Genomic DNA, 26,885 nt, shown 5'->3' with positions numbered 1-26,885 from the left:
TCGGTTCAAGATTCCATAGTGGATGTTGAGATCCAACCAAACCCGACCTGATCGACACCCATCATTTTTCACTATGCTAGCTACCGGCGGAACCAAAACCGACCGATAGCTGATGACTCAATTGAATTGGGTTTTTGATTCAGTTCGATGTTCAAATTTTTTATTGACTACATTTTAAAATCACTACCTTTCTTTCTTTTTTTTTTGTCTTTTTTTTTAAAAAAAAATCTCACATATTGAAACCACAAAAATTACTTTTTCATTGACTACATTTTAAAATCGCTACCTTTTTTTTTCTCTTTTTTTTACCAAAAAAATAAAAATAAAATCTCTAACGTATTGAAAACACAACAAAACAACCTATTTGTCAAGGTGGGAATCACGTTCTCTCTTCTTCTTCTTCTTCTTTTTTTTTTTTTTTTTTTTTTTTGAAAAAAGAAAAAAAAAATCTTAAAGCAATTGGTAGTTTAAGTTATGATTGACGGTTTCAAGATTACCGTTACATCGACGTCCACCATATTTTATCTGCTCTTTCTCATATAAGAGTTGACAGCATTGTTGTGAAGATCTTGGTTGACATTTGTATGCGACAAAGTTCAAATGTTTCTGGAGATCGTGTGGAAATGGGTGAAAACTGTGAACGATCAGAAAGTGGGTGCTAACGAGCTTTAGACTTGAAAACCCCTAAATTTCTGTTGTTTGGTGCTGGAGAATGGGAGATGCAATCATGCATATGCAGAGTTTCACCCATAGATTCACTCAAGTTTTCACATTCTGGGGCTTTTGCAAGGAACGTAAAATTGTTTCTGCATGATTTTGAATCAAAGATGATGGGTACCTTCAAAAGCAATTGTTCATCATAGCGATTCTATTTGAATGCAGCAATCAAACAAATGAATAGAAATAACAAGTTCATCACCAAAGTTACTAATTACTCGTAGTAACCATTCATATTCCTGTCGTATTTTAATCCTGCATACCAAAAGCAACCTAAGTATTTTAGGTAGTGTCACTTTTTTGTAATTTCCACCTCTCCAAATAAATGACCAAAAAATTGATCACATCACCTAAACCTCCCCTTAGATTGACAATCACTTCACTTATCAAATATAAGGAGTCTCCCATCATGAAGCATCAGACTAAAAATTATTTTTCTTAAATAAAGTTTGAGATCACAAAGTGAAACTGGAAATGTAATTGCAACTAGATGATCACCAGTTCACCAAATTAAATTAGAAAGGTGGGGATAAAATTTCAGATAACTGTTCGGACTGCCAAGTCTGTCAAATCCTTGACGAGCAGAAAACACAAGTCGTCTAGCAAAGATTGAGATCAAACTTCATAACTATGAACATGGAAGGTTTTATATGTAATTACCTCTCTTTTTACAATCAAACAATGTTAAGTATTATAAATTTACACACACTCTGAAGATCTTTATCAGGGGAGGGAACAAAAACACAAAGGAAAAGAAGTAAGGATCAACATTGGTCTAGAAACCAAACAGTAAAAGGAATTACAACATACTGGCAGGGAAACTCTAACTACCAGCTAAAGTGCAGTTAGAAGAAGTTGCTATACTGGGTAGTGAGAGAATCCTTGAGATTTGAATAAAGGCCAAAAAGTGAGTACTGACGTAGGTTTGACACTTCATACCATGAGTTGAGAGCTGAAAAGTGCTTATCCGTACCAGAGAATGCCACTTGTATCCCAAGACTGCAATCTACCTTGCCTCCATTGTTCATGCAGTTGGAAGTTTTGATAGCACAATCCTGACCGTTGAGGCAGACAGAGCTAGAGTTAGAGCTACCAGAACATTTAGAACAACCATCCCTTTTCCAATACAAGTTTTGCAGCCTGCCCTTCTTAAACTCAAGCACCTGCATCACAAAATTATAATGGTATTTATATTTCAGAGATGATTAAGAACGAGAAAATGATTTCACAAATAATGAATAAAAAAAAGGATCTTCTTACAAGAGTAAAGCTGGTTACAATGTATGAACTATTTGCAACAAAAGCAGGAGTGGACCTTGAAGCATATTTCCGACCGGAAAATGCAACCATATACCCGTAAGAGTCCTGGTAAAGGCAGAAGAATATAGAACATTATGAGTGACATAAAGACAAAACATTTATACAGGTGAACTCAGCCACATTAAAGGACAAGATTTGATTAACTAAATTGTAGTAAAATACTCAAATTAGTCAATCAAGAGGAAGAGTGAAAAAATCAGTTGTCCCCATTTGAGCACTTAAGCTCGACAGAATGCAAAACTTTTTGTTTCAGTCAACACAAAATCAGTTCAACAAATTCACTACATATTTTTCACTTCAAAATAGCACGAAAGCTAATTTCACTGCAGTCCTCCATTTTTTTATCATTACTTGGCAATGCAACAGAGAGACAGATTTAGGTGGGAAGCAACACAAGAAGAATGAAGAAACTAACGGTAGATGAGCCGAATTACTGTCCATCGTAACTCAAAAATATTTCCAACCCAGATGCAAATCAGTCCGATCCAAAGTAGAAACAAAAATCTGTAATGCTTATCGCGCAAATCAAATTAAATAGCAATTCTAAAGCGCGCAAGCTGAGTTAATGCACAAGTGAGTATGGCTAAGGAAAGACGAGAATTGTACCCACTATAACAGCACGGTTGCCAGCAGGTACCAAAGTTTCTAGAAAAGACGAAGAACAGCGAAAACCATATACCATTTTCCTCAAAGAGAGAGACGAGGTTGATATTTCTCAAATGAATATCATAACCAAATATAACACTAATCTAATCTCGGCTTTCAAATGAGAAAAGAAATTCTCTTGCATATGCAGATAACTAAGAAAATAGTTCAGAATCGATAAAGATAACAGCTATAAGAGAGAGCATAAGAAAACCCTCATATGACTTACATACTACATAACAAAACCCTAATAAGTACCAAATCAGTTCGAAATCGAATGTCCAATTGTTCACAACACAATCAATTTCAAGTCCTAAAGAATCGAAGTCGGAAACCAAAAATCCTAACCGGACGGGAAACCTAGAGAGAGAGAGAGAGAGAGAGAGAGAGCTGACCGGAGAGGAGGAGGAGTTGACGGTGAGGAGGGAGATCTCGTCGACCTTGGGCCGGAAGACCGCGATCTGAGAGTTGGCGTTGGAGAGGTGGAGCCTGGAATCGCAGGGGGACAGCTGGAGCGTGCTGTTGTAGAAGAACGAGTCCTTCGCCGCGAACGCGATCGCAAAGGTAAACCCGTCGGACCGCGCCACGGTCGTGTCCAAGCACGGCGAGTACACCTTGTTGTTGTCACTCGCGCTCACGGAGAGCACCGCAATAGCCGCCGCCAGGATCGCAGTTATCTTCGTAAACGACATCGTTAGCGTTCTACGAAGAACCGCCATGGCCAATCGCGAATGCTTTTGGGAGTTCGTTTCTTTCGAGTCTGAAGGGACAAGGAGAGTATTCGTTGGTAATCGATGTTGGAATTTGGAAATTTTTGGAGTGTTCGGATTTCACTTTTGTCACGTCACTTAAAAATACGCCGTAACAAATCTACATATTAGATGGTAACAAATTAAGGGTGTCATATCAGCATTTCGTAACAAATAATGTGCTGCGTTTTGAGAGCATTTCGACCTAACAGTTCCAAAATTCGACGCAATAACTGGAAACGGTTTGAGGAATGAGCTTTGAGGTTTACAATAAATCTCTTTTGTATCATACTCATATCCCCAAAAAATGATGTGGCTCTTAAAATTATCATTATACTTATAATTTATTATTATTAAATTTTGATCAAATGATAATTTTAAAAATCACCTCATTTTTTTAGGAATATAAGAGTGACGTCTAGAATTACTCGGTTTACTAAAGTGGTAGCTTTCGTTTTCAAACGTCGAAAAATGTATCACAAAGAGGGATTCAGATTCACAATAATTAGCTGTCTGAATTGCTAACAATTTGAGTAACTAATTTGAGAGGTTTTTTATATGGGACCTATATGCTCGAGTATATCACTAGACTGTTCAAATTTTATTTGGAAAGATGAATTTCATATGGGATATCTCATATTAAGGCTCCTGTAAGTTGCAAAAGTATAATGTTTTTACATAGAAACTTTTTTTGTCAAACCAAAATATTTTTAGTTTGAGTATTATTTTCGGTCACACGAAACATCAAAAAGTACGTAAATATTTTATGCTAAAATAAATAGAGCCTAAATTTCTCCGCGGTGGAAAATATGTCCCCTTACTCATAATTCATCCACTAATTAAAAAGAAAAATGTTATTTTTCCATCTACTAACCATCTCTCAACTATCTTCACCTTTTTTTTAAAAAAAAAAAATTGAATATGTAGGACCCACATGTAGGTCACACAAATTCAATAGTAAATTTGAAAAATTCTTTTACGTGTCGAACATATATTCTTGTTTTTGTTTTGAAACCCGACGGTACCCGTAAATTTCTCTTATTAACTAGAGAAAACAAAAATTTCCAAAATTATGTAGTTGAGTTTTTTTTTTTTTTTTTTTTTTGGTCTTCAATGATTTGCATTGATTAGCATTTTTTCATCCACACCCAATATTTAAAAAAAGTATTAAAAATAATAGTGTCCCGAATTGCAATATTCTGGCATCCAAGGAAATGGAAGAGTTGCATCCTTTTGACTAAGGACCAACCACTCCACCGGCCTACATCACCTCAAGAAAGAAAAAGAACACACAATTTGCAAGCCTCTCTTCGTCACGATTTCCTTTAAAATATTGAAGACGCATATTAACATACAGGTGGTGGGCACTCACTACCTACAAGCATTGCCAATAATTTTGAATATTGTATACATGATGGCATCTAGGCTGGTGGAAAGTAGGGATATAGACCTCTACCTTCCACACTGCCCAGAGAAAAGAAATTGACAAAAATGACAGGAGAGAGCTGTGAGGCGGGGCTCTCGCCGTGACGGGTGGGCTTTCTGCTTGGAGAAGAAAGAAAAACAAAAAAAATTTCTAATTATAAAAGCTACGTTTGGCAAGGGGAAGCCTCACACTGTAGCTGGAACGGTACTGTTTCAGTTACAGTGCAATCTGACACCAATCTTGACTTTGTAATTTTTTTTTTTTAAAAAAAAAAAAAACACAAAGTATTAAAATTGGGTTAAAAATTGCTGCACTGAATTTTTTTTTTTTTTAATTTTTTTTTTCAAAGCAAAAAAAAAAAAAAAAAAAAAAAAAGGAGGAGAACGATGGGGTGGCTCCAGCCACCCCCTTGGCCAAAATGGGGTGGCCGGACCACCCCCTTGGCCATGGGGGTGGTCGAACCACCCCCAGATCGAACCACCCCCTTGGCCAAAAAAAAAAAAAAAAAAAGGAAGGGGTGTATTTGGGGGTGGCCGGAGCACCCCCAAAGGGCTGGGGTAGTTTCGGCCACCCCATACCGGCCGTATGGGTTGGTCGAAACCACTCCCAGCCCCTTGGGGGTAGTCCGGCCACCCCCAAATGCACCGATCCTTTTTTTTTTTTTTTTTTTTTTTTTTTGGGCCAAGGGGGTGGCCGGACCACCCCCTTGGCCACGGGGGTGGTTCGACCACCCTCAGATCGGCCAAAGGGTGGCTCCAGCCACCCCCTTGGCCAAAAATGGGGTGGTCCGGCCACCCCATTTTGGCCAAGGGGTGGCTGGAACCACCCCCATCTTCCCCCTCTGTTTTGCTTAATTAAAAAAAAAAAAAAAAAAAAAAAAAAAAGTAAAAGCTGGCCAAATGTCAGCCCTGCACTGTAGCTAGAACAGTGCCGTTCCAGTTACAGTGCGGAGCTTTCCTTTACCAAACATAGCTAAAGAATCCCGGTCCGAAAACTATGTGGCATCATGGAATTGGCTGTGAAGTAGGCATTATTAGCTGTACTAAGTTATGGTGTGAACACAATACAGGCTTGCTTGTTTTACAAGGCATCGAATATATAATTACTTTTTTGAAATAAAGACGTGAGTGATTCGTATCAAACAACAAGCGTAATCCAAAAGGATATGAGAACCGTTGACCAACGAGAAGTTGCAAAAAAAAAAAAAGAAAAAAAGTTAAATACATTTTCTTGTGGTTTGCACTAAAATCAAATAGTCACTTGAATTTTCAAAAATATCACAAATAGTACTTATAGTAAACAAATAAATTCACTTGGTACTTCCGTCAAGATTCTGTTATAGCTTTTAACGGAGCTCCACGTCACCTTTACACGTGGTGTGAAACCCAAGCCATCCTGTTTGGCTTAGGGGTGATACCATGCCACGTGTAAGGGTGACGTGACACTCCGTTAAAAATTTTAATAGAATTTTGACGAAAGTACTAAGTGGGTTTATTTGCTTACCACAAATACTGTTTATGACATTTTAAAAAATTCATATGACTATTTACTTTTGGTGCAAATCACAAATACTGAAAATATATTTAACCCAAAAACAAATAACCTTTGATCTACGGCATAAAAAAGAAGAATGAAGTCACATGTGGGGGCCTGTTGGGCTCTCTTTGCTTGCAACAAAATTAAACCTTTTAATCTCTCTCTCGCTCATGCACCCGTTGACTTTAGAAACAGCCCAAATTAATAACCAATCTTCTGGCCAATGCCATGGCTTCACCAATCATATCGTGAAGGAGATGAACGGTACAACAGGCTCCTCCGGGGGACTTCTTGACAACATCGGAAGCTTTGGCTATGGAATTGGAGTTTCAGTTGGGATGCTGTTGCTCATCACAACCATCACCTTGGCTTCCTATTGTTGCACCAGGATAGAGCAGCCAGGTGGAGCCCCGGCAAGTCAAAGGACTGCTCCTCATGATCAGCCATCCGATGATCAACCACAAAACTTTGTCATCGATGTGGGACTCGATGAGGCAACCATCCTCAGCTATCCGAAGCTGCTTTACTCTGAAGCCAAGATCAATAAGACAGACTCCACAGCCACATGCTGCTCCGTATGTTTAGCAGACTACAAGAGTAGTGATATGCTCCGCCTGCTGCCGGATTGCGGCCACCTCTTTCATCTCAAGTGTATCGACCCGTGGTTGCGGCTGCACCCGACATGTCCTGTCTGTAGAACATCTCCATTGCCGACTCCGCTGTCGACGCCTCTGGCCGAGGTGGTTCCATTGGCGAGCAGGAGGGATTGATGGCTAGATTGGTCTTTTTTTTTCTTTTTTTTTTTCCCCAAAAACTTGTACACTGTAAAAGTTGCACTAGTTATTGGAGCTCCCACACATGAAAACTCTTTTGCTATAACGAAAATTCATCAATTCTTTTTTCTCTTTTCTGTGGCCTTAGAAGTTAGATCTAATTCTGCATCATACAGAGACAGAAATATTTGTAAAATGCATTTGTAATTCCTCCTGTTCTCTCTCACACATGTTCTAATTATCCTTCTTTACAACAGATAAAGAAGGATGACAAAACCGTAGAAACTCAATATGCCACAAATCATCCTCTTTGGTTGATAACACCAAATTTTCTAAAGATTTTCTGATGCTATGAGACCCCACAACATCCTCAGAATATCTTTCCAGCAGAATTTGGAACAATTCCCACACTGCCAAGCTGCAAGATTCCCAAGAATGCTCTTCTAGAGGCCTGCACTCTTTGGAAATTCAGTGTATTTTTTGCTACTCTTTCTTTCATGGCAAGGCTTGGATATCATCCCCCATTCCTTTTATAATCACAGCCTGAAAACTTCAGAAACCATCTTTTGCCTTACTAAGAAGATCACAAGCCACATCTTCTTGCTTATTATCCAAACTTCCGATTTTATATAAAAGGGAAATCTGCCTCTTCAACTTGCAGAAGATCTCCAAGTCTTTGGCTCTGCCATCATGCTTAAGATTTTCATGTACATCTCTGATCTGAAGTTGAATGCCACTTTCAAGCTTCTCCAATAACCTTACTCGCAAAACCCTGGTTGAAATTAAACATTGAAATTAATCCCCAACCTTTAAAAACAAACACCTGCTCTTCAAATCACATGATCTGAAATAATTCATACGAGAGAAACATCCAAGAAGTGTTTTCCCCCAATGTGAAGAGAGTAAGTCGAATGTTATGTTAACTTAAAAGAGGCATCTGCATTTAGAGAATCCAGCAAAATCTGGGCCCAGAAAACATAAAACTTAGAAAAATCGAAAAAATTTCAACAAAAACATGCCGCATAACTTCTTTCATAAGAAACTCTTTGTGCATCAAATCCTCATGCCATCCCCTCAAAAGGGTCAAACTTAATTGATCTCCCCTTCCCCTATATACCTCTTAACTCTAATATTTCTACAAGACTACAACCAGACTCCCTGCATATTTCACTGCATGTCTGCAAATAAGACTGCAATATAGGACTTGCTTATCATGTTAACATGCATGAATATCATCAAACAAAAACATTGGCACATGCATCCTTAATTCCAGTTAACACAATGATAACATTTTGTGTCTTCCAATACCCTTATATTGCAATAATAACCCAAATTAATCCCAATAGAAACAGCACTTTCTTTCCTAATCTTCTTGGCTAACTTTCCCGAGTAACACTACACATCACCCCATTTCCCCCAAAGCTTATGCAGTGATATTTGCATAGAGATTAATTTTTTGATTGAAAAATCACGCCACATCAACTTTCAGGCCACAAAACACCAAAACCCAGACGAGCATATAATGCAACATCCATGTTCAGAGGCGAGGAAAAACGTGCAAGTATTAAAAATTCTCACTCTGTTTTCGCAGACAGGCACTTGATCCCAAGTACCCATACTAGTTATTTAATATAAAATTACATTTTATAATTAGATACCCATTTCTCTTTCTTAAAACCCCAGAAATATTAATTTGCACCTCCCAAAAAAAAAGAAAAAAGAAAAAAGAAAACCACAATGTTTGTTAAAAAAAGGGGGAAAAAAAATACCATTTAGAAGCTAAACAGTTAACGGAGGCGATTAATAACCGGTAACCGCTTACCCTTATATATAATATATTAAATATATATAAAAAATAATAATATACCAAAAGAAAGTTGTTTTGGTGTTTAATACCATTTAAAATAGGTCCTAAATAGTTCAAACCATTTAAAATATGCCCTAAAAAGGCCCAATGTATGCCCAAAATACCAAAATATGTCTAAAAGGCCCATATCTAAAAGGCGGTTATGCGGTGCAATTTTGAATTTCAATAACTGTTAATGGCCTAAGGCGGTGCGATTGTAGTTAGAAGCAGTAGCCACTAACTGTAACCATTACAATTTGTATACCCCTATGAAACATCATCTACTGTCCAGTACTATGCCTTGTTGCCTACATGGATCAACTTGTAGATGTGCTTATATACCCTTACGGCACATATTAGGTGAAAATTTTGTGATTTTTTTCTAAACACATCCTCCTTGTGTAACACATATTTTCTAGTTCCTATATGTAATTTGAGATATTTGAATGGATAGAATGATCCAATATGAAAGATTGGATGGTAATTGGAAATGGGCACTTCGGAAAGCCCAAGAATCTCTAAGGCTGATTTGAGAGCAGCTAATCTTCAAGAAACCTTTTACTGAATAATTATTTTCATGCCCTATACTATTCTATTATCAATCTTATATAGGTTAGCCCCTAAACTCAAGCCTAACTATTTCTAGTATAAGATAACACACTTGTTGTATGCTTTCAGCCTACATAAAACGTATGGTCGTGTTTGATATATAGAAGAGAGAGAGAGAGAGAGAGTTTAGTTTACAATAGTAAGACTTTGACAATAACTCTACTTAGTTCTATAGATATACAATAAGGCTATAGATTACATAGTTTCTAAGTGTTTGAGTTCTCTTTGGCCTATTTGTTGATGTAGTCTTATCTCCAATATCCCGGATGCATATTTAGGTGAAAAATAGCCCACATCCAATTATCTAGTTTAACCAAAAAAAAAAAATGATAAGCTGCTACATAACCAATTTACTCATCAAATGTAAAATAATAATAGTAATAAATATAGGACAAAAATTTCACTCAAACCAGTATAGAGGAAATATCCTTCACCTCATTTAAAATAATGTCAAGTGCCTATAAACATTTAAAACGTTAATTTAAGTTAGTAAACTCCAGCCACCCCCTTGACCAAAATGTGATGATTCGGCCACCCCATTTTGGCAAAGGGGTGGTTGGAGCCACCCGTTTAATTTTTCTTTTTCTTTTTTTTCTTTTTTTTCTTTTTTTAATAATTTTCGTTTTTTAATGTTTTTATTTTTTAATTATTAAATATTTTAATATTTAATGAATTTTATATTAATATTTTAATATTTTAATTTTATTTATTTAACAAAACGTGGTCGTTTAATGCTCAAAATGTGGTCATTTTGGGCTACCGCAAGGTGTGGTAGTTTTGGACTACCGCACCTAAGCTTCTCTCTAAGTTAGTAAACTACTATTAATGACCTTAAGAATTTAATGTGCATTTTAAATGTTTATAGACACTTGACACTTTTAAATAAATGGGTTACAGGAAATTTCCTCATGACTGGTTTGGGGAAAAATTATGCTCATAAATATATCATTGAAAATCTATTTTATTATTCTCTCTTCTCAATAAATATATCATTAAAAAAATATTTAAATAAAATCGTGAAAATATATAGATAAAATACATAGTAACTCAACAAAATATATATATATATATATATATGGGTAATGCTACGGAGTAGCATTTCTTCAGGAAACCATCCGTAGAAAGGCTGGTTAACCAAACCTGGGTTAACCAGCCTTTTATTTAATAAATATAAAAAAATACAAAAAAGCCTTTATTTTAATAAATCCTATATGTAACTAAAATTTAAAAAAAAAAAAAAGATTTTTTTTTTTTTTTAACTAAAATTAAGAAAAAATTTATTGAACCCGATGCGAATGTTTTAGGTGTTGCAACTCGTCTTTCCCTCTTGCCCTATAGGGGTATCAATGCGCGGCAAAAATCGCTAACCATAACTACCTTAGCGGTTATTAAATTTCACTAACCACAACCATAACTGGTTAGCGGTTAGCAGTTAGTAAAACATGTAACTGCCCACTATAATTGCTTTTTCAAAATTATGCGTTTTGGGCTTTCTCAAGATAAACATATAACCAATTTTCAGTTTTGGGCTTTTTGTTTTTGGATCACTGTAGCATTTTTACGTTTTTTGCATTTTTAGTGTCTTCTTGAGCCAAATTGCTATAAAAAAAAGCCCATATTGAAAAATCAAAAACATTTGACCCCAAATTTACATTTACTTGTACTTTAAAAAAAAAAATCCTTAAATATAAATCATAACATGTTAAAATTTAATATGATTAATTTGAATAAAGTATTTGAATTGTCATTGAATCATATGATTAAATATTTGATCTTATATATTTATATTTTTCATATGCATATATGTATAATTATAATGTATAACATATATAGACTTATAAGTTTATAACATGCATTGGAACTAAATTTCTAGGTACTTAATTGTTATATTAGTATGAATTGGTATACTTATAATTTATGTCATATTATATATGTATAATTTATTATTATATAATCAAATGATTTAATGATCAATTGATCATGTGATATAATCATATAAATTATAGTGATAATATATTAATACTCAAATTATGATTTAATTATCTAAAAAAAAATTGTGATTTAATGATGAATTGATTATGTTATATGTATAAATATTATTATAGTTATAATTATAAAAATATATTATATAAAAAAGCGGTTAGCTAACCCAATAACCGCTAACTATTAGGCGGTTATAGCAGTTAAGCGGTTAATAATTAGTGATTATAGCGGTTAAAAAAAACAAGACATCCCTAGCCCTTAAATTGAAAAAAAAAGAAAAAAAAAAAAGACCTGAGATGGCAACAAAATACAGTAATACAGATATAAGTGGAAGGTGCTTTAACAAAAGAAAGCTTCGAGAAGGAATTAAAAGAGACAGTATGATGGCAGGGAAGACAAAAATTATATATATATATAAACATCTGAGACCTGTAAACCCACCTAACGTTCCGAAAGCCAACTACCGATCCTTTGGTCTTCGTTTTCTTCTTCTTTTTCTATCCCCCAAATCCCAAATCCTCACGACCCAGAATTCCTTACCTACTGTTTTTCGTATAAACATCATTTGTTTTGACAGGTTGCAGAATCTAAACCATGGAAGCCGTTCACTTCAAGTTTCTCGCGCCCCTCCTCCTTGCGCTTTGTCTGGTTGTGCCTTTGGCCCTCGCAACCGACGTCAAATACTGCGGTCAATCTCTCTCTCTATCTCTCTAAACTTTTTGAATTCTCTGAATCGATTCATTATTCTTTTGCTGGACAATCTGTATCATTTTGATCACTTTATTATCAGAAACTCGGATGCTTTTCTGTTTATTGTGACTGATATATCGGAGTGATCAATTGGGTTTCAATTTGTTTCGATGATTAAGAAATTTTATGTGGTAATTATGTGATGTCGTTCATGGGATTCGTTTATTTTGACGTAAAAAATTTAATATTGGTAGTTTCTTCAATACAATTTTCTCTTATTTTGATGATATTTGTCTATTACTTCTCGATTTCTTCGATATAATATTGTTAGTCAGCTTTATGTCGATTACTTATTCAATACAACCACTTTTAATGATATTTGTCGATTACTTATAAAATAAATAAATAAATAAATTCTCTTATTTTGAAAAATAAGAATAAAAATTGTTACTTGTACAATGTAAAGCTGAGATGCTAAAGGGAATTGATCATAAGATGGGGCATTTTTATCTTGTCCCTTAATGTTTATATGGGTTTCTTGTGACAAGGTGAATCTTGTAGCTGATACATGTCACATTTTCTAACTTTTTTGTAGATAAGAATGCTGACTATGACGTTAAGGTCAACAAGGTTGAGATAATCCCGGATCCTGTAGTGAGAGGCAAGCCGGCTACCTTCAGCATCTCTGCCTGTTCAGGTACTGCTCTGCTGGATGTTGGTCATTGACCTTTTACATGTCTTCTTGGCTTTTGGGTTGTGCGTGTGTTGCTTATTTGATACTTATCATTACTTGGCATTGTTTATTTAACTGATCGAGATTGGGAATTATTGTTTTGGTAAATCAGAAGTTGTGTATATGCACGATAGCCTTTGGGTGAAACGGCACTTCCACTCTCATAACTATGGGGTGGGTGAAGTCTTGGTTTCAAGTCCTGTGGAGTGTATGAGTTACATACCAATAATAAAAAAATAAAAATAAAATGTATGTGTGCACAATATCAAAATGGTTTTTCTTGTGTACTTAGAGGTGCCTTACACTTTTAATGATATTTCGATCAAAAAAATGATATTAAAATGACTATAGGCTGTAGTCTTAGAATCAGGTCAAGTCCAGCTTCCCACCATTTTCTTTATTTTCTTTTGCGGTGGGTGGGGATGTTTGTCAGGCCATTTCTCAACTTTTTGGATCATGGACCTCTCTCTTAACAACTTAGAACATCTCCAACAAGGTTAGGTAAAATAGCTAGCTAACAAGTGCAATTCTCTATTTTAACTACTATTTTTTCAATACACTCTAACAACTTCTCTATTTTCTTTAAATATTATTTCTCTCTTTGTTTTTTGTATATATATATATATATTCTTACAAAAAAAAAATGGAGGCCAATATGAGATAAAAGCTAAAATCAATGATTTTCCTGGAAGGTGAATATATTTAAATCAAATTACAATATGCATTGTTATAAAGATCAAATTCAGAACCTCAATTATAGAAGCAACTTTGCTTCATGTATAAAGTTCACAATTAAACCATGGTACAAGATACAATTTTGAGGTTTTACACAATCTGCTAGAGATGCTCTTAGAACGAGTCTGTAAAAAGATTTACCGAGAACCAAATTTTATGCATAACATTTATATTTGAAGGTGGCATGTGGTTGTGGGACATTGCATCTAATGAGTGTATAATAGCTGATATGGTTGTGGTCAGTATCATGGCTGCATGATAACTGAAAATCTGTACCACTTTCTAAATTGCCAGTAAGTAGATGGACAGCCATGAGACAGAAGAAAACTGAGGGAGATAAATTATAAGGGAAGTGCTAGGGAGCCAAACAAATGAACCCAGAAAAATTTTCAAACTGATGTGGCAGGCCGTGAGTGGCAGACAAGGAAGAAGGAATTGCATTTTTTTAATTTAAGAACTCTTGTCTCGTCAGTTTGAAAAAAAAAATTTTGTTCATTTGTTTGGCTCCCTAGCACTTCTCAAATTATAAACAAAACTATAACATACATTTCATTACTTGGGTTTTAACATTAAGTACCTGTAGATGGATATGCAAATGGAAATCACAAGAAGCTTCTTGGGTGAGACCCACCCCCAAGCCCCCCACCCCCTTTTCATGATTGTGTCTTGTGCTTGCACGTGTCTGCTTTCTTAAATTACCTGTTTATGAGAGAAAGCTAGGATCTCTTTTCCTTGTCTTCCACCCGTTTTAATCCATTACATTCAATTTTTTATTGAAAAACTCAATCCACAGGGCTGGTGACATTATGATAAAATGAAAACCAGCTTGGACAAACCCATGTCCCTTGAAATAGTAATTTGGATTTTAGTTTTGATACGTGAACTTGTTTGTATGCACAATGTAGGGAAAGATGAAGATATCTCTGGAGGAAAAATGGTGATTGAGGTTTCATATTTTGGATGGCACATCCACAGTGAGACTCATGACCTTTGCGGAGAGACATCTTGCCCTATTTCGACTGGAGATTTTGTGGTTTCTCACTCACAAGATTTACCTGGATTCACTCCACCGGTAAGTCATTATTCTATTTCCATATTTAACATTTATGTTTTGTTTTGTTTTACTATTGCTGACTTGCAAGCTGGAACATGCCCTTTCAAGTTTAATTGTTGGTTTCCATCAGAAGCAATCCAAAGACTCAGGTCTCAGCCTCATTTGGTGTATTCATTTGAGTCATTTTCTGATAGTTGCTTAAAATATTACCTCAGAAGGGATTCACCCTTGTGAATAAATCTAATAAAACTCGATGGTAGGTTTACTTGATAATTTATTATCTCAAACTGCACATGGTATCCGTAAAACAACTTGCCATTATTTAGTTGTAGCCCTACTTCACTTCTGGCGATAGAATGCTAAGCTGGGATAGAGTAGGCTCTGTTTGATGCAATATTAGTGAATAGTGATGTTGAATCTTAAATCATTTGTGATGTTTCATGTCTCTGACAATGTTTGACGCATGCAGGGCTCATACTCTCTTAAAATGAAGATGTTTGATGCAGCCAAAAAGGAGTTGACATGCATTGGTTTCGATTTTGACATCGGCTTTGCATCGTCTTTGGCCGATAGCTAAGTGCTTCCAAGAATGATTGTCCAAGTCTCCATAATCACCATATGAGTAGCATGTAAAAAGAATTTATGCTTTCAAACTTCACTTTGCTATTACGATCCGATGTATAATTGTGACCATCTCTACTACTTGGCAGACTATTGGGAAGTTACCCCAGAGTGTATGATAAACTGTTCTGGCATGCAGATAGACAGTGTTTGGTAATTTTTATGTCGGGTATGAGAGAGACAGAGAGAGAGAGAGAGAGTGAAAGCAAAATCTAACCCCTTTACAAATGAATCTAATTTCTGTGAGTCCAATGTTAAACAGGAACCCCACCGCAATCTTGATGTTTTCCCCTTTGCTATCTCCTCTTTGTTACTTCTTTTTTAGTTTTCCTAGTATTTTGTTTGGGTTATTAGAGATTAGATCTGCAAAAATTCACAATCTCCACCACCCACGCGCTTCCTCCATCATCACCGGCTACCACTCAACCATCTACTGGCCTCCTATTGCTCCTTTGATCTCCTGCTGAATATCTACTCAATCACAACACTTCTGGCTCTCTTTTGTACAATTCTTTTGGTTTACCAAAAATTCGAGATCCGGGTCTGGACCTCAAAACATTCAATCTTGGTGGTTCTTTGTCCCACTACCTTAGATGGTGTCTCTTTTGTCAATGTACAACTACCTCTTCTCCTTGGCTCTCTCATAAGTTGATACTTATCAGGAGCCAAAGTAAAAATATGTTTCATTTGTGGACTCCCACAACACCCACCATGGGCAACTACCTTCTCCACCTTTAGAGATTCCCTTTGAAGCTGTGGTTGGATTGCCATTAAAAGATTAGATTTTTTTTGGCCTTTGTATTTTAGATTCTATAATTTTATTTATTTATTTATTTATTTCAAACTGTAGTGCTCGATTGTTACTCATCTCTAAAAAATAATAATAATAATAAAAAAATAAATAAATAAATAAATAAAAGGTACAGTGTAAGTTCAATATGAGAGTATTAACAGTATATCAACCCCATACCTTTTTTGACAAATGTGTGTATGCATGCATTCATGTGATGTGTCTGCAAACTTCAGTGCTGACATATATATATAGCAGTAAATAATCAAGTTAATGAAGCATCCTCCTCCCAGGCAAATTCAGAGGATTGAGCCAAATCCCAGGTTCTATGTTTAATTGATTAAGAAAAAAAAAAAAAAAAAAAAAAAAAAAGGACGAAAGGGAAAGATGCTGTGGCCCTCTTGCTTTTGAAATTATGTCAATCGGCACACCATGTCTCCCGGGGATTGGCTCTGCTCCTATGCCACCTTCTGTACAAGTGTAATCAGCCCAATCAAACTGTGCCATGTTAAGCCATGATCACCCTGGTGGCCAATCAAGCATGGGCATTTTAGCCATATATGCATGTACCAGTCTCAGTCCCATGGTGGAATTGACAAACATACCCCCCTCTAAACATGATTTAGCCACCAAATTGGTTGGTGATGGGTCAGTGGATTGTAATGGAGATTGGAGAGAAGCATGATGGACATGCCCCATGCAGTGATCATTCAAAACTTTAAAAAGCAGCTTTTTTCAGTTTCCACTTTCCAGAAATTGGAAACCAAAAGAGAAGTGTCATCCTCCTTCTGTCTTCTATTCTCCTCACAAGTCCTTCTCATCACCCACAAGGGCAAGAACTCACCCTTCCCTTTCTTCAAACTTCGTACCATCACATCACATGCATTGTAATCCGGAAACTGTAGATAGATTAGAATTTTGGGTATGAAAGGAATGAGGGGAAAATTCTTGAGGAAATTGAAATTCATCCCATCTTTGAGCACCTTCAAACAAGGTCTAGTCCTTCAGCCAGACCCCCAAGAAAAGCTTTACAAAGAACAAGATCAGAAGGGCATCTCTGGCTCTCCTAGAGATGAAGAGATGGAATTGGAGTACTTTTGTGTTGGTAAAAAGGATAACTTTAAATCCCCCATGAAGTCCAAAGAAGTCATCATGATGATGGAAGATTGCAGTACACATGAAGCAAAGGGCAGTGAAGAATGCACATCTCTGCTAGATTTTGAAGAGAAATGTCCACCAGGAGGAAGCGAGTCGATCATTTTCTACACAACAAGCTTGAGGGGCATCAGGAAAACATTTGAAGACTGCAACACAATCCGGTTCTTGTTGGAAAGCTTCAAAGTGTTGTTCTATGAGAGGGATGTTTCAATGCATTTGGAATACAGGGAAGAGCTGTGGAGAATCTTGGGTGGAAAAGTCATCCCTCCAAGGCTTTTCATAAAGGGGAGGTGCATTGGAGGAGCTGATGAAGTGGCTGGATTGCATGAGCAAGGCAAGCTTAGGAAGCTTTTGGAAGGCATCCCACTTGACCTCTCCACTTCATGCAGAGGGTGTGCCAATGCCAGGTTTGTGGTTTGCCTTAATTGCAGTGGCAGCCGGAAGATTGTTGCAGATGGGGAGAACAACAACAACAGTGAAATATTGTACATCAGATGCCCTGAATGCAATGAAAATGGGTTGGTCCAATGCCCAATTTGCTGCTGAAAATCTAACCAATATTGCCTTTTTTCTAGCTCTTCCCCATCTGGTCATGACAAGTAGTGTGCTTTAATTTCCTTCTCTTAGTTCTCTTGGTCTTCATGTTACACTATTCTTCAAACTTGTATAATACTTAAAACTGATTGCTGTTGCAGTAGCTTGCCTTGGTGGAGAAAGCACAGCATAATGTTGTATAATTTTCAATAGGGAACCTTTCATCCTGGGATTAAAGTTCAAAGAGAATGTTATTGCTATGGCATCTTTAACATATTGAATATTTAGAGAGACTTAGAACCTTTAGGGACTCTATGCATTAATGAATGATTCAACTTCTGTGTGATTTATTCTGAGATCGATAAATTTGAATTTCATTTCTAGTAGAAATTCTGAATATGATGAGAGGGGAACAATACAGAAATGGAATGATGAGTAGGGAAGAACAAGCACATGGGTGTTGATAAGATATAAAAAAAGTCACTGAGTATCAAAAGGTTACGAGCAAGGAGGAGTTTGAGCTTATGATGAAGCATGCACGCCAACAACTTTATGCCAAAGTGTGGACATTGCTTTTCCTTATTTTATTTTCATTATTTTCTTTGATGGTCAAGAAGACAAAGGAATCTACTCAATCGGGGAGAAATTTAATCAATTAGAGCAACAAATTTGTTATGTTTATGACAATGGAAGAAACATATGGGACCAGGTTAAACAAGACGACCCTGATTGACAGCCTTAGCCCAGGGACCAGAAAATGGTGCAAGACAGTCAGCAAATTGAAGTCTAGATGATACACTACATCTTGTTGGTGTTATTATATAGAAAAATGATAGACATCATTCTCTCGCCCATTTCTTGTACATCTTTATCTAGTGGATGGGCAAATTCATTGGGTCATACAAATTCAATGATAAATTTACAAAAGTGATGGACATACTCCCGGCCATTTCTTGTACATTTTTGTACCGTGGATGGGCAAATTCGTTAGGTTCTACAAATTCAATAATAAATTTACAAAAGTGATAGACATAAGATGGATAAGGGAATGATGGGTAACTCTATTACTAGACTAGAGAGCCTAAAACCAGCCTTCATCCATTCATTTAAGCCGCCAAATGGTGACCAACTTTAGCTTGGTTTAGCAGCTGCAATGAGTAGAGAGTTAAGGCTCATAAGGGAGATAATAAGGGATCGATATTCTCATCAATTAGTTGTCCGAATTATACTTGTCAGGGGTAAGTAGGCCATGGACTCTGAACTATTCGAAACAAGTGGGTTTTGCAGCCTCGACTTCGTTTGATAAACGATTTTGTTTTGGTTTTAGTTCGATACAGTAGCAGAAAGTGATTGATGTAAAAAAAAAGTAAGAATATTTTTTTAAAAAAAAAAGTGAAAAAGTAAGAATGTTTGATATGAAAAAATGAAAAAAATTTGTTTTGTAGTGATTTTTTTTATTTAAATAATAATAAAAAATGATTGATATGATATAAAAAGTAAGAGAATATTAAAAAAAATAAAAAAGTGTGATGGATAGTGTAGAGCCAAAAACAGGCAAAATCGTTTATCAAACGATGCCCTCATCTTCGTAACGTGCAATTTGAACAACCAACTTACAAGAATTCTTATCCGATAATAAGGACCAAGATAAGTTCTTAGACGACTCATGTTCGTGTGTCGGGTTCAAGTAGTGATGAGTTATGGGTATAAGACTATATATGTTAACCCTAACTCGACCCATTTAATTAAACGTGTCAGACTCTTCAACTCTAACTCAGTAATTTCATGTTGAGTTTGTGTTGAGTTTCACAGGTAATGATAAATATTGTCAACCCTTGTGTCATGTGTCAAGTTTGAATCATGTTGAGGCATAGGTATAAAACTATATAAATCAATTATAATCCGACCAATTTAATTAAATAAGTCAAACCCATCAACTTTGACCCGTTAATTTCGTATTGGGTTCGTCTCAAATTCACGGATCGTGCTAAAAATTGACAATCCTACCTGCAATCTTGTGCTTTAAGCTAGAGGTAGCCCAATAATAAACCCAGGCTTAACCGAGCATAAAACAACCCTTTTGAAGACAGTAACATAGCAATCACCAACTTGTCCTGGGGCAAACTTATAAACCCAATCAGCTTAACTAACCTCTAATTTCAATTAAATTAAGGTCAAATCTAAAGTTTACCTACCAATCAAAGTCAATTAAATGTATTCTTTTTCACCTTTCTATGATTCTATCTATCTAAATTCATATTCTTTGTTCTCTCCCTATTTAATATATCTTTCTTTACCATTAAGCCTTCAATCTATTTTCATTTCAAATTAAATTTCTCTTTCCCATCGATATCTATTTTATGATAATTCAGGTTTATATATTCAACTAAAAGCTACAATTTCCTTTCCTTTTTTTATTTATTTATTTTTTTAATTGGGTCCCTAAGGTTAGACTCATACAAACTTAACGGCTTATCTCAACCAATAACTGACATGGTCAAGAATCTCAGCCTAATCTTTAATCAATCATAATTATCATCACATTAATAGAAAACTAGTAACAAAATTGACCAAAAATCAAAAAGCCTTTAAATAGAAGGGATAGCCTATGATAGGCCGGAAAGGAATTGACGTTGAAGTTGGATGAGGATCGTTTTCGGCCTGTCATTTTCATAAATTAGGCCCAAAAGGGACTTCCCTTACGTGGCAATTTTTTGGCTTTACCCTTTTAGCATTAATATTAATTCACTCATAATGAACCAAAAGATTGTGTATTTTTTTCTTCACCGTTTCAATTTTATTTATTATGATTTAAAGTTTTTGTTAGGATTGTCAATTTTTGACACAACTTTCGAACCCGACATGAAAATAAATGATTAGGGTTGAGGAGTTTAACCCATTTAATTAAATGGATCATAATAAAGTTGACTTATATAGTCTTATATCTATGTCTCGATACGACACGAATGACAATTTTTAACATAACCCGTGAACCCGACATAAACCCAATACAAAATTAGAGTATGAAGGTTTAAGGGTTTGACTTATTTAAATAAATGAGTCGAGTTAGAGTTTACTTATATAATCTTATAAAATAGATAATACCTGTTTTATTTTAAATTAAATGGAGGGGATGGAATATTCTAACCGTGTGCTGCTGGGGCCAGAGTCTCTGTAGGAAATCTTTCACTCCATCCATGGCATAACATTTGAAGTTGGTCACGAAAAAAGAACATGCAAATTACAGAAACCTTTTTTCATGTCCTTCCACGCAACAACCTTGAAAAGATCATCTTTACATCGAAGAGAATGCCGCAAAATTGGGATGGAATATTGGGTCCAATTGTCCAAATATAAATGATTGTTTGGAATGCAGAATCCTCAATGTAAGCCATATAAGATTCTCAACGTCAAATCCAAGGGAATATTTTTATATGGGAATTGGAATCAGAGAGCAGATGCAAGCAAAAGCAACAATAGTTGGATTATGCCTATATGAGTCTATGAGAGTCTGCAAAAGTTAAAAAAATCTTCCAAAAGGAGAATTTTTCGATATTTGCAAGAAAAAGTTGGATTCATGTGGAAAGTTAGGGGTGATTCAGTTGAAAAGGAGATTACAGTTGTGTACAGAACACCCCTTTCCAAGAAAGATAAAAGGAGATTAAGAGAAATGGCATGAGAAAGAGGCAGACACAACACAAGCTCCATTAACATTTAAAAAAAAAAAATACAGACTGTTCCATTTGCAGTCCCATCTCTCTCTCATATACCACTCAAAAAGATCACATGGGCTCTTCTTAGTTAAAACAATGCACATCAAAAGACACCCCATAATCGAAAAAGAAAAAACAAGTTAGAGTAATCACACTTCCTATAATTTTACACGAAGTCCTCTAAGCAGGCAACCTCTGAGAATGGGTCTTCCATATTTTGTGTTGCAGCTGCAGTCGTTTCACATTGTGGTTGTTGTAAGCAATGGGTGTAGTTGAATTCAATCTGCAACCGGTGATGAAGAGGTGTTGAGGTCATTAGACCTTTCTTTATATCAACCTGCAATTCCCTTATTGGAATTGCAGCCAAGAAGCTCTTTATGTACTCTTTGCAGGATTCCTTCCCTCTGCATACAAACTCCTCTTCCTCTTCACTCTTTATGGGTTCCTCAGGCTTGGCTACATAACCCTCTTCCTTTGTGTTAGCTGGCTGGCCCTGCCTGTTCTTGTGTTCTGCTGCTGTTGTTACAATCTGCTGGTCGCCGCCTGTTTTTTCTTCTGATGATTCTGCAGCATCTGGCATTTTGTAAATTACCGTATTGCTGTCAAATTTCAAGATATAGGCCTGATCGCATCCTTCGTATAGCCTCTCCCCCAACGTGTCAATGATGTAATAAGCTTCTGGCTCAACCTTGAGGATGAAAAAATGGTCATTCCAACTGACAATATAAACCTGAGGTTCACGGCTGCTTGGACATTCTGAACCAGCACGGCTTATCTCATCCCAAATGTTGTCAAAGGACATTGCACCATGCAGGAAGTCAAATCTTCCCTCGTCCATCCCCTCTGGATGGAAAAACCCAATAATGGACTTCCCAGGAACTACAGAAAGAGGGCGTATCTTGGCTTGAAGGACTGTTTCAAGATCAAAGTGCTTGTCGGGGAACCGCTCCTTATAGGTTTCGTTCTCACAAAGGTGCCTCCACTCTAATGAGCCTTCTCTGATAAGGCTATCAAATTGGGACTTTATGGGCATGAGATCATGGTTGTTTTGAAACCAATCGGCAATGACAGCAACAAGGGCTGTACATGCACTCTCGCCTGCTGCCCGCTCGCTCCGCTGATCAATGGAAGCAAAGAAAACCTGGGTCTCAAGCTTCATGTGTCCATCACGACTTGTTACTTCTTTCTGCTCCCAACTGCCTACGGCAAAGTTGTCATCCCCAAACTCAGAAACTGAGGATCGATTTGCAGATGAATCCTCCTCTGTCTTGTGCCACTGTCAAGATGGTAGCAATAATTTGCATTTAGAATTTCATTAACAGTTATTTGGTACTAGTCGTAAAAGACAACAAACTAGAAAAAGATTAAATATCATCCTGACAGGATGTATTTCATAATTTAACACTTTATACACTTCTGATTTGAGATCAAGGAGATAATGAACTATTTTATGATCAAGTTTCAGCTTGCTTCTTCTATGTGCAAAAATTTTAGAATATGGGATTGGCATAGTAATTTTTGTAAGCAAAAGGTTTGGGTATTGTTAATCACAAAAACAATTGGAATTAAGACCTTTCCACAACCATGAAAAATATGCAATTAGGAGCAGACTCTTACCCCAAGACAAAGAGATTCATCAGAGCTAAGCTGTCTACGATCAAAATCAATGTCGTCTCCACCTTCTTCTCCATAGGCCTTCTTCAGCAATGGCTCTCCTTTGGCTTTAGGAGACCTAAAGCTCAGCTTCCTCTTCCTCCAAGGTAGAATGCTGCGCTTTGAACTTTGCAATAGAGGTGGCTCAGCCACTGATGCAGTTGACTCCTCAATTTTTGAGCACCCAACATCAGATTTCCGATTGCTAAAGTAAACCCAATCCTCATCTTCACTATTGATCCTCATACTTGAATAAAATGATCCTCCAGCACAATTAGCAGATGCCAGTGAGCCATAACTAAAAGACTTCCTGACAATGGAATCCTCCTTGCCCTCATCTACTTCTCCATCCTCAAAATCATCAAGCGAGTCCGAGTCAAAGGGATAATTATACTCACCGTCCTCACTCCTGGCAGAGCACCTGCCCTCACTGCTATCTTCCTCACGGCACGCCTTTTTTGCTCTCCTGGAGGACACATACTCTGTAAATATTTTTACTTTTCTGAGACCAGCTTTAATTGCAGAAAGCTCATCCTTATCCTTTTCTGTTGAGACAATTTCTCCCGATTGGGGTGGCGATGGAACAGGAACTGCTGATCTCTGCACTGGTTCCATGGTTTCTTGAGTCGTTCTCAGTTCCAATAAGCTCAGTGATATCTATATGAACAATAAAGGGTAGAGATCAGAACATAACAAAATTGGACAGCAAAATGAAAAGGAACTGTAAGTCTGCTCCCTAACAAGCACAGGAAAGTGATTCAGAGGCACATACACAGAGTGAAGGAGAAGGCTCAGTAGCATTGCCAGAGAGTGTGAGAGGAATGTTTAATTCAAACTCTTTTTGATCAGCTGCAGAAGCATATTCAGCAAGGTTCAATGAAGCTGTTCCAACAACAGGAACCTTGTTCTTTGGCCCTTGACTTCGATTCAATCCCTGGATTGCAAAAATGTAGACAAATTTTATCACGAAAAGTCCATCGACAATTCTCCAAAATAAAAAAATAAAGGATGGTAAAAATCAGATAAAATGATAAGAAACCCCCACTGCATGTTACAACCAGAACTTTATACCATTCTAAATAGGAATGTAACAAAAACATATATCATATCTACAACGGCATAAAATTATATAGCTTCTCTCTTAATATGTGACAACTACAATTAGAAGAAAAATTACAAAACGTTCCAGGTCTTACAAGGCAAAAATACTTTAAAGCAATCTACTCCAAACCCACGAACGGGGCAATAAGAACCCACAAATTTCCGAAAGTTACATATTTTTTGATACCTCAAACCGTCAAAGATGGAACAGATAATCAGGACCAAACCACCGGTCAAGTACCCTTCAAAATAAATGTAATTCCACAAACCTTTACCACCTCAATTGCAGAATCAAAGACTTGATATCACGTCAATTCAACCATTGATTCCACAGAGAGGAAGTGAGGAACCAAGAAACCTTCGTTCTTATAAGTCAACCACAGAAAGTAATTTGACAGAAAAAGTAAACAATAGCAGAAAGACAAAATACTTCGCAAGTGCCACTATTCAACAATCAAAATCATATATCAGGCTTAAAATTCCAATTAACAGTAAATCCAATGCAAATTAATCTCCCAAAAGCCACAAGATTTTCAAGATTCACGCCCTTAGATCGAACACAATCAAACCAAACCAAAAAAAAAAAAAAAAAAAAACCCACAAGATTACTCAAAAAACCATCGAAAGCCACAAAATTCCTATAAAATCTTAGAAAACGTAAAAACCAACGAATTTATGTTTATAGTAATCAAAATCACAAAGACCCACAAAAGAAAACCCAATAAAAAGAAGCGGTTTACACAAAGAGACTCACATTGAAGACAGTGAAAGCGACCTCCCAGGGATGAAACACATTGTCCTTGTAGGCGGAGAGAGTACAGAGGGTCTGAAACGCCTCGTCCCACTCCACGACAACGCCGTTTTGGTAGGCCTCGGCCTCGGCCTCGGCCCCCACCTCCACCTCCTTTGTGAAGTTTCTCTTCACGGCCGTCCTCCTCAGCGAGCTCAGCGCCAGCTTCGGGCCCTTCCACTTGATCTCCACCACCAATCCCGCCTTCTCTACGCCCTCCCGCACCAGATCGCCCCCCTCCAGCCTCCTCACGACCAGCCTCACCTCGTACTTCTTCGACACCAGAGGCGGCCACGGCCGCCACTTCATCATCTTCACCACCATTTCCCAACCAAACAAAAGCAACCACCTTAATATCAACGAAACCCAATTGTCGCGAAAATCCCCGAACACAGCCCCAAGAAATCCGTAGAGAAATTTAGGAAAGAGAAAAACGAAACACACAAAACTCCAAACGGTTAAATTTATCCCCTTTTTTTTTTCACATCCGAGAAAAACTCCGGGGAGAGAAAGTGAGAGAGAAAAGGATTGGAAGAGAATATGCCGTTATATAGTGGCGATGAGAGAAACAGAGAGAGAGAGAGAGAGAGAGAGAGATAGAATACTGTGGCAACGTTGATGGGTTTGGGAAATGAGGGAACTACTCGGGTCGGGGATTGGTTGGGTTAAACTTTAAAGAGTCTTCGTTGTTAACCATGGTTGGGTTAACAGTGAGAGACCATCCTGGGTTAAGGGTTATTGAATAAAACAACGGATTGTTTTTGTGACATTGTGGGTATCACCGGGACTAACGGCGTATTAACGAGGTAGTTGACTTCCGTCCTGTTTTGGTCTTCGCTTTCAGGGTTTGTTTGTTATATTATATCCGGATTGCTTTTTGAGTTTTATCCAGTTAAGAGAATCGTTGGATAATCCTCCTAACCGAACAGCTGTTTTTTTTTGTTTTTTTTTAAGGAAAGCTTAGCTTAAGCCTTATCCTTCCTTTAACAAGAATTTCAATGTTGGCGGATATAATGTCACTTTTTTTCATTAAATCTTTAAATAAATGTAATATTATTTACACGGTTAGATATATTAATGCAATAATTTTAAATTCTAATTATTTTAAATGAGATAAAGAAGATTGTTATTATCCCTCTAAATTATCACGCCTTATGCAATAGGATTTGAAATTTCAGATCTACGTCGTCTATTTTTCATCTAAGAGTCATTGTTTTGCCACGTATCCTACTACTAATAAAGTAATAAATATTTATTATTTTATTAATAGTGAGACACATTGCAGAACAATGACCATTTGATAGAAAATGGACGGCTTAAATTTAAAATTTTAGAAACTAAAATTTTCTAAGAATTTCAGTAGATCTTGATCCTATGCAATGTTCCTTCAAAATTTAAAATTTTACAATGTGAATGTTCTATCAATTCCTTTCAATCACCTCTCCGTTAGGATTTTCATTAAAGATTAATGAAAGAAGCGAAAAATGACCAAAATATATTCATTCACAAAATAAAAAATGTGTAAAAAATCACCCACGGCCTTATCTTTCTTTTATTTTTTTATTTATTTTTTTAACTTAAAGAGTATATTTGTATTTTAAAATGTTTACAGGGGTAAATGGGACATTTCACTCATTAATTGTTTGGGTTAACAAAATTCCTAACGACAAGGAGTAATTAAAAGTGGCTGATACAACCAACACTCACAT

The 26,885-nt window shown here is 36.5% G+C and overlaps 5 protein-coding genes across 5 annotated transcripts; 3 read left to right on the top strand and 2 right to left on the bottom strand.

Moving 5' to 3' along the window:
* Positions 1–1,315: 1,315 nt before the first annotated feature.
* On the bottom strand, positions 1,316–3,478 carry LOC132192094 (uncharacterized). Its single transcript, XM_059607305.2, has 3 exons — positions 3,078–3,478; positions 1,978–2,082; positions 1,316–1,880 (listed from the first exon to the last, which is right to left on the bottom strand). The coding sequence occupies exons 1-3, from the start codon at positions 3,399–3,401 to the stop codon at positions 1,563–1,565; spliced, it is 747 nt and encodes a 248-aa protein (XP_059463288.2). The 5' UTR covers positions 3,402–3,478; the 3' UTR covers positions 1,316–1,562.
* Positions 3,479–6,650: 3,172 nt separating this feature from the next.
* On the top strand, positions 6,651–7,180 carry LOC132162100 (RING-H2 finger protein ATL70-like). The gene has a single exon (XM_059572350.2). It carries the CDS (start codon positions 6,651–6,653, stop codon positions 7,161–7,163), a length of 513 nt encoding a protein of 170 aa, XP_059428333.1. The 3' UTR covers positions 7,164–7,180.
* A 4,854-nt stretch (positions 7,181–12,034) lies between these two features.
* LOC132162613 (uncharacterized) lies at positions 12,035–15,575 on the top strand. Its single transcript, XM_059572887.2, has 4 exons — positions 12,035–12,292; positions 12,890–12,991; positions 14,668–14,834; positions 15,286–15,575. The coding sequence occupies exons 1-4, from the start codon at positions 12,199–12,201 to the stop codon at positions 15,391–15,393; spliced, it is 471 nt and encodes a 156-aa protein (XP_059428870.2). The 5' UTR covers positions 12,035–12,198; the 3' UTR covers positions 15,394–15,575.
* A 1,386-nt stretch (positions 15,576–16,961) lies between these two features.
* On the top strand, positions 16,962–18,221 carry LOC132161858 (uncharacterized protein At5g39865). Its single transcript, XM_059572063.2, has one exon. It carries the CDS (start codon positions 17,152–17,154, stop codon positions 17,929–17,931), a length of 780 nt encoding a protein of 259 aa, XP_059428046.2. The 5' UTR covers positions 16,962–17,151; the 3' UTR covers positions 17,932–18,221.
* A 3,386-nt stretch (positions 18,222–21,607) lies between these two features.
* Positions 21,608–25,797, bottom strand: LOC132161665 (structural maintenance of chromosomes flexible hinge domain protein). The gene is made up of 4 exons (XM_059571835.2): positions 25,141–25,797; positions 24,058–24,219; positions 23,250–23,942; positions 21,608–22,908 (listed from the first exon to the last, which is right to left on the bottom strand). The coding sequence occupies exons 1-4, from the start codon at positions 25,498–25,500 to the stop codon at positions 21,799–21,801; spliced, it is 2,325 nt and encodes a 774-aa protein (XP_059427818.2). The 5' UTR covers positions 25,501–25,797; the 3' UTR covers positions 21,608–21,798.
* Between the last annotated feature and the right edge of the window lie 1,088 nt (positions 25,798–26,885).

The sequence above is a fragment of the Corylus avellana genome, chromosome 10, assembly GCF_965113065.1.
Source record: "Corylus avellana chromosome 10, dhCorAvel1.hap1.2, whole genome shotgun sequence".
Taxonomy (NCBI): domain Eukaryota; kingdom Viridiplantae; phylum Streptophyta; class Magnoliopsida; order Fagales; family Betulaceae; genus Corylus; species Corylus avellana.
The sequence above is the reverse complement of the archived record's forward strand: the minus strand, read 5'-3'. Positions and strand labels throughout refer to the sequence as shown.

Excerpts from the sequence above, each read along its gene's own strand:
- LOC132192094 (XM_059607305.2), bottom strand. The coding sequence starts at position 3,401 with ATGGCGGTTCTTCGTAGAACGCTAACGATGTCGTTTACGAAGATAACT. Across the intron at positions 2,083-3,077 it reads TCAACTCCTCCTCCTCTCCG|GACTCTTACGGGTATATGGT; the intron begins GTCAGCTCTCTC and ends TGCCTTTACCAG. Across the intron at positions 1,881-1,977 it reads TTGTAACCAGCTTTACTCTT|GTGCTTGAGTTTAAGAAGGG; the intron begins GTAAGAAGATCC and ends TTTGTGATGCAG.
- LOC132162100 (XM_059572350.2), top strand. The coding sequence starts at position 6,651 with ATGAACGGTACAACAGGCTCCTCCGGGGGACTTCTTGACAACATCGGA.
- LOC132162613 (XM_059572887.2), top strand. The coding sequence starts at position 12,199 with ATGGAAGCCGTTCACTTCAAGTTTCTCGCGCCCCTCCTCCTTGCGCTT. Across the intron at positions 12,293-12,889 it reads AACCGACGTCAAATACTGCG|ATAAGAATGCTGACTATGAC; the intron begins GTCAATCTCTCT and ends ACTTTTTTGTAG. Across the intron at positions 12,992-14,667 it reads CAGCATCTCTGCCTGTTCAG|GGAAAGATGAAGATATCTCT; the intron begins GTACTGCTCTGC and ends TGCACAATGTAG.
- LOC132161858 (XM_059572063.2), top strand. The coding sequence starts at position 17,152 with ATGAAAGGAATGAGGGGAAAATTCTTGAGGAAATTGAAATTCATCCCA.
- LOC132161665 (XM_059571835.2), bottom strand. The coding sequence starts at position 25,500 with ATGGTGGTGAAGATGATGAAGTGGCGGCCGTGGCCGCCTCTGGTGTCG. Across the intron at positions 24,220-25,140 it reads TCGCTTTCACTGTCTTCAAT|GGATTGAATCGAAGTCAAGG; the intron begins GTGAGTCTCTTT and ends TTTGCAATCCAG. Across the intron at positions 22,909-23,249 it reads ATGAATCTCTTTGTCTTGGG|TGGCACAAGACAGAGGAGGA; the intron begins GTAAGAGTCTGC and ends CCATCTTGACAG.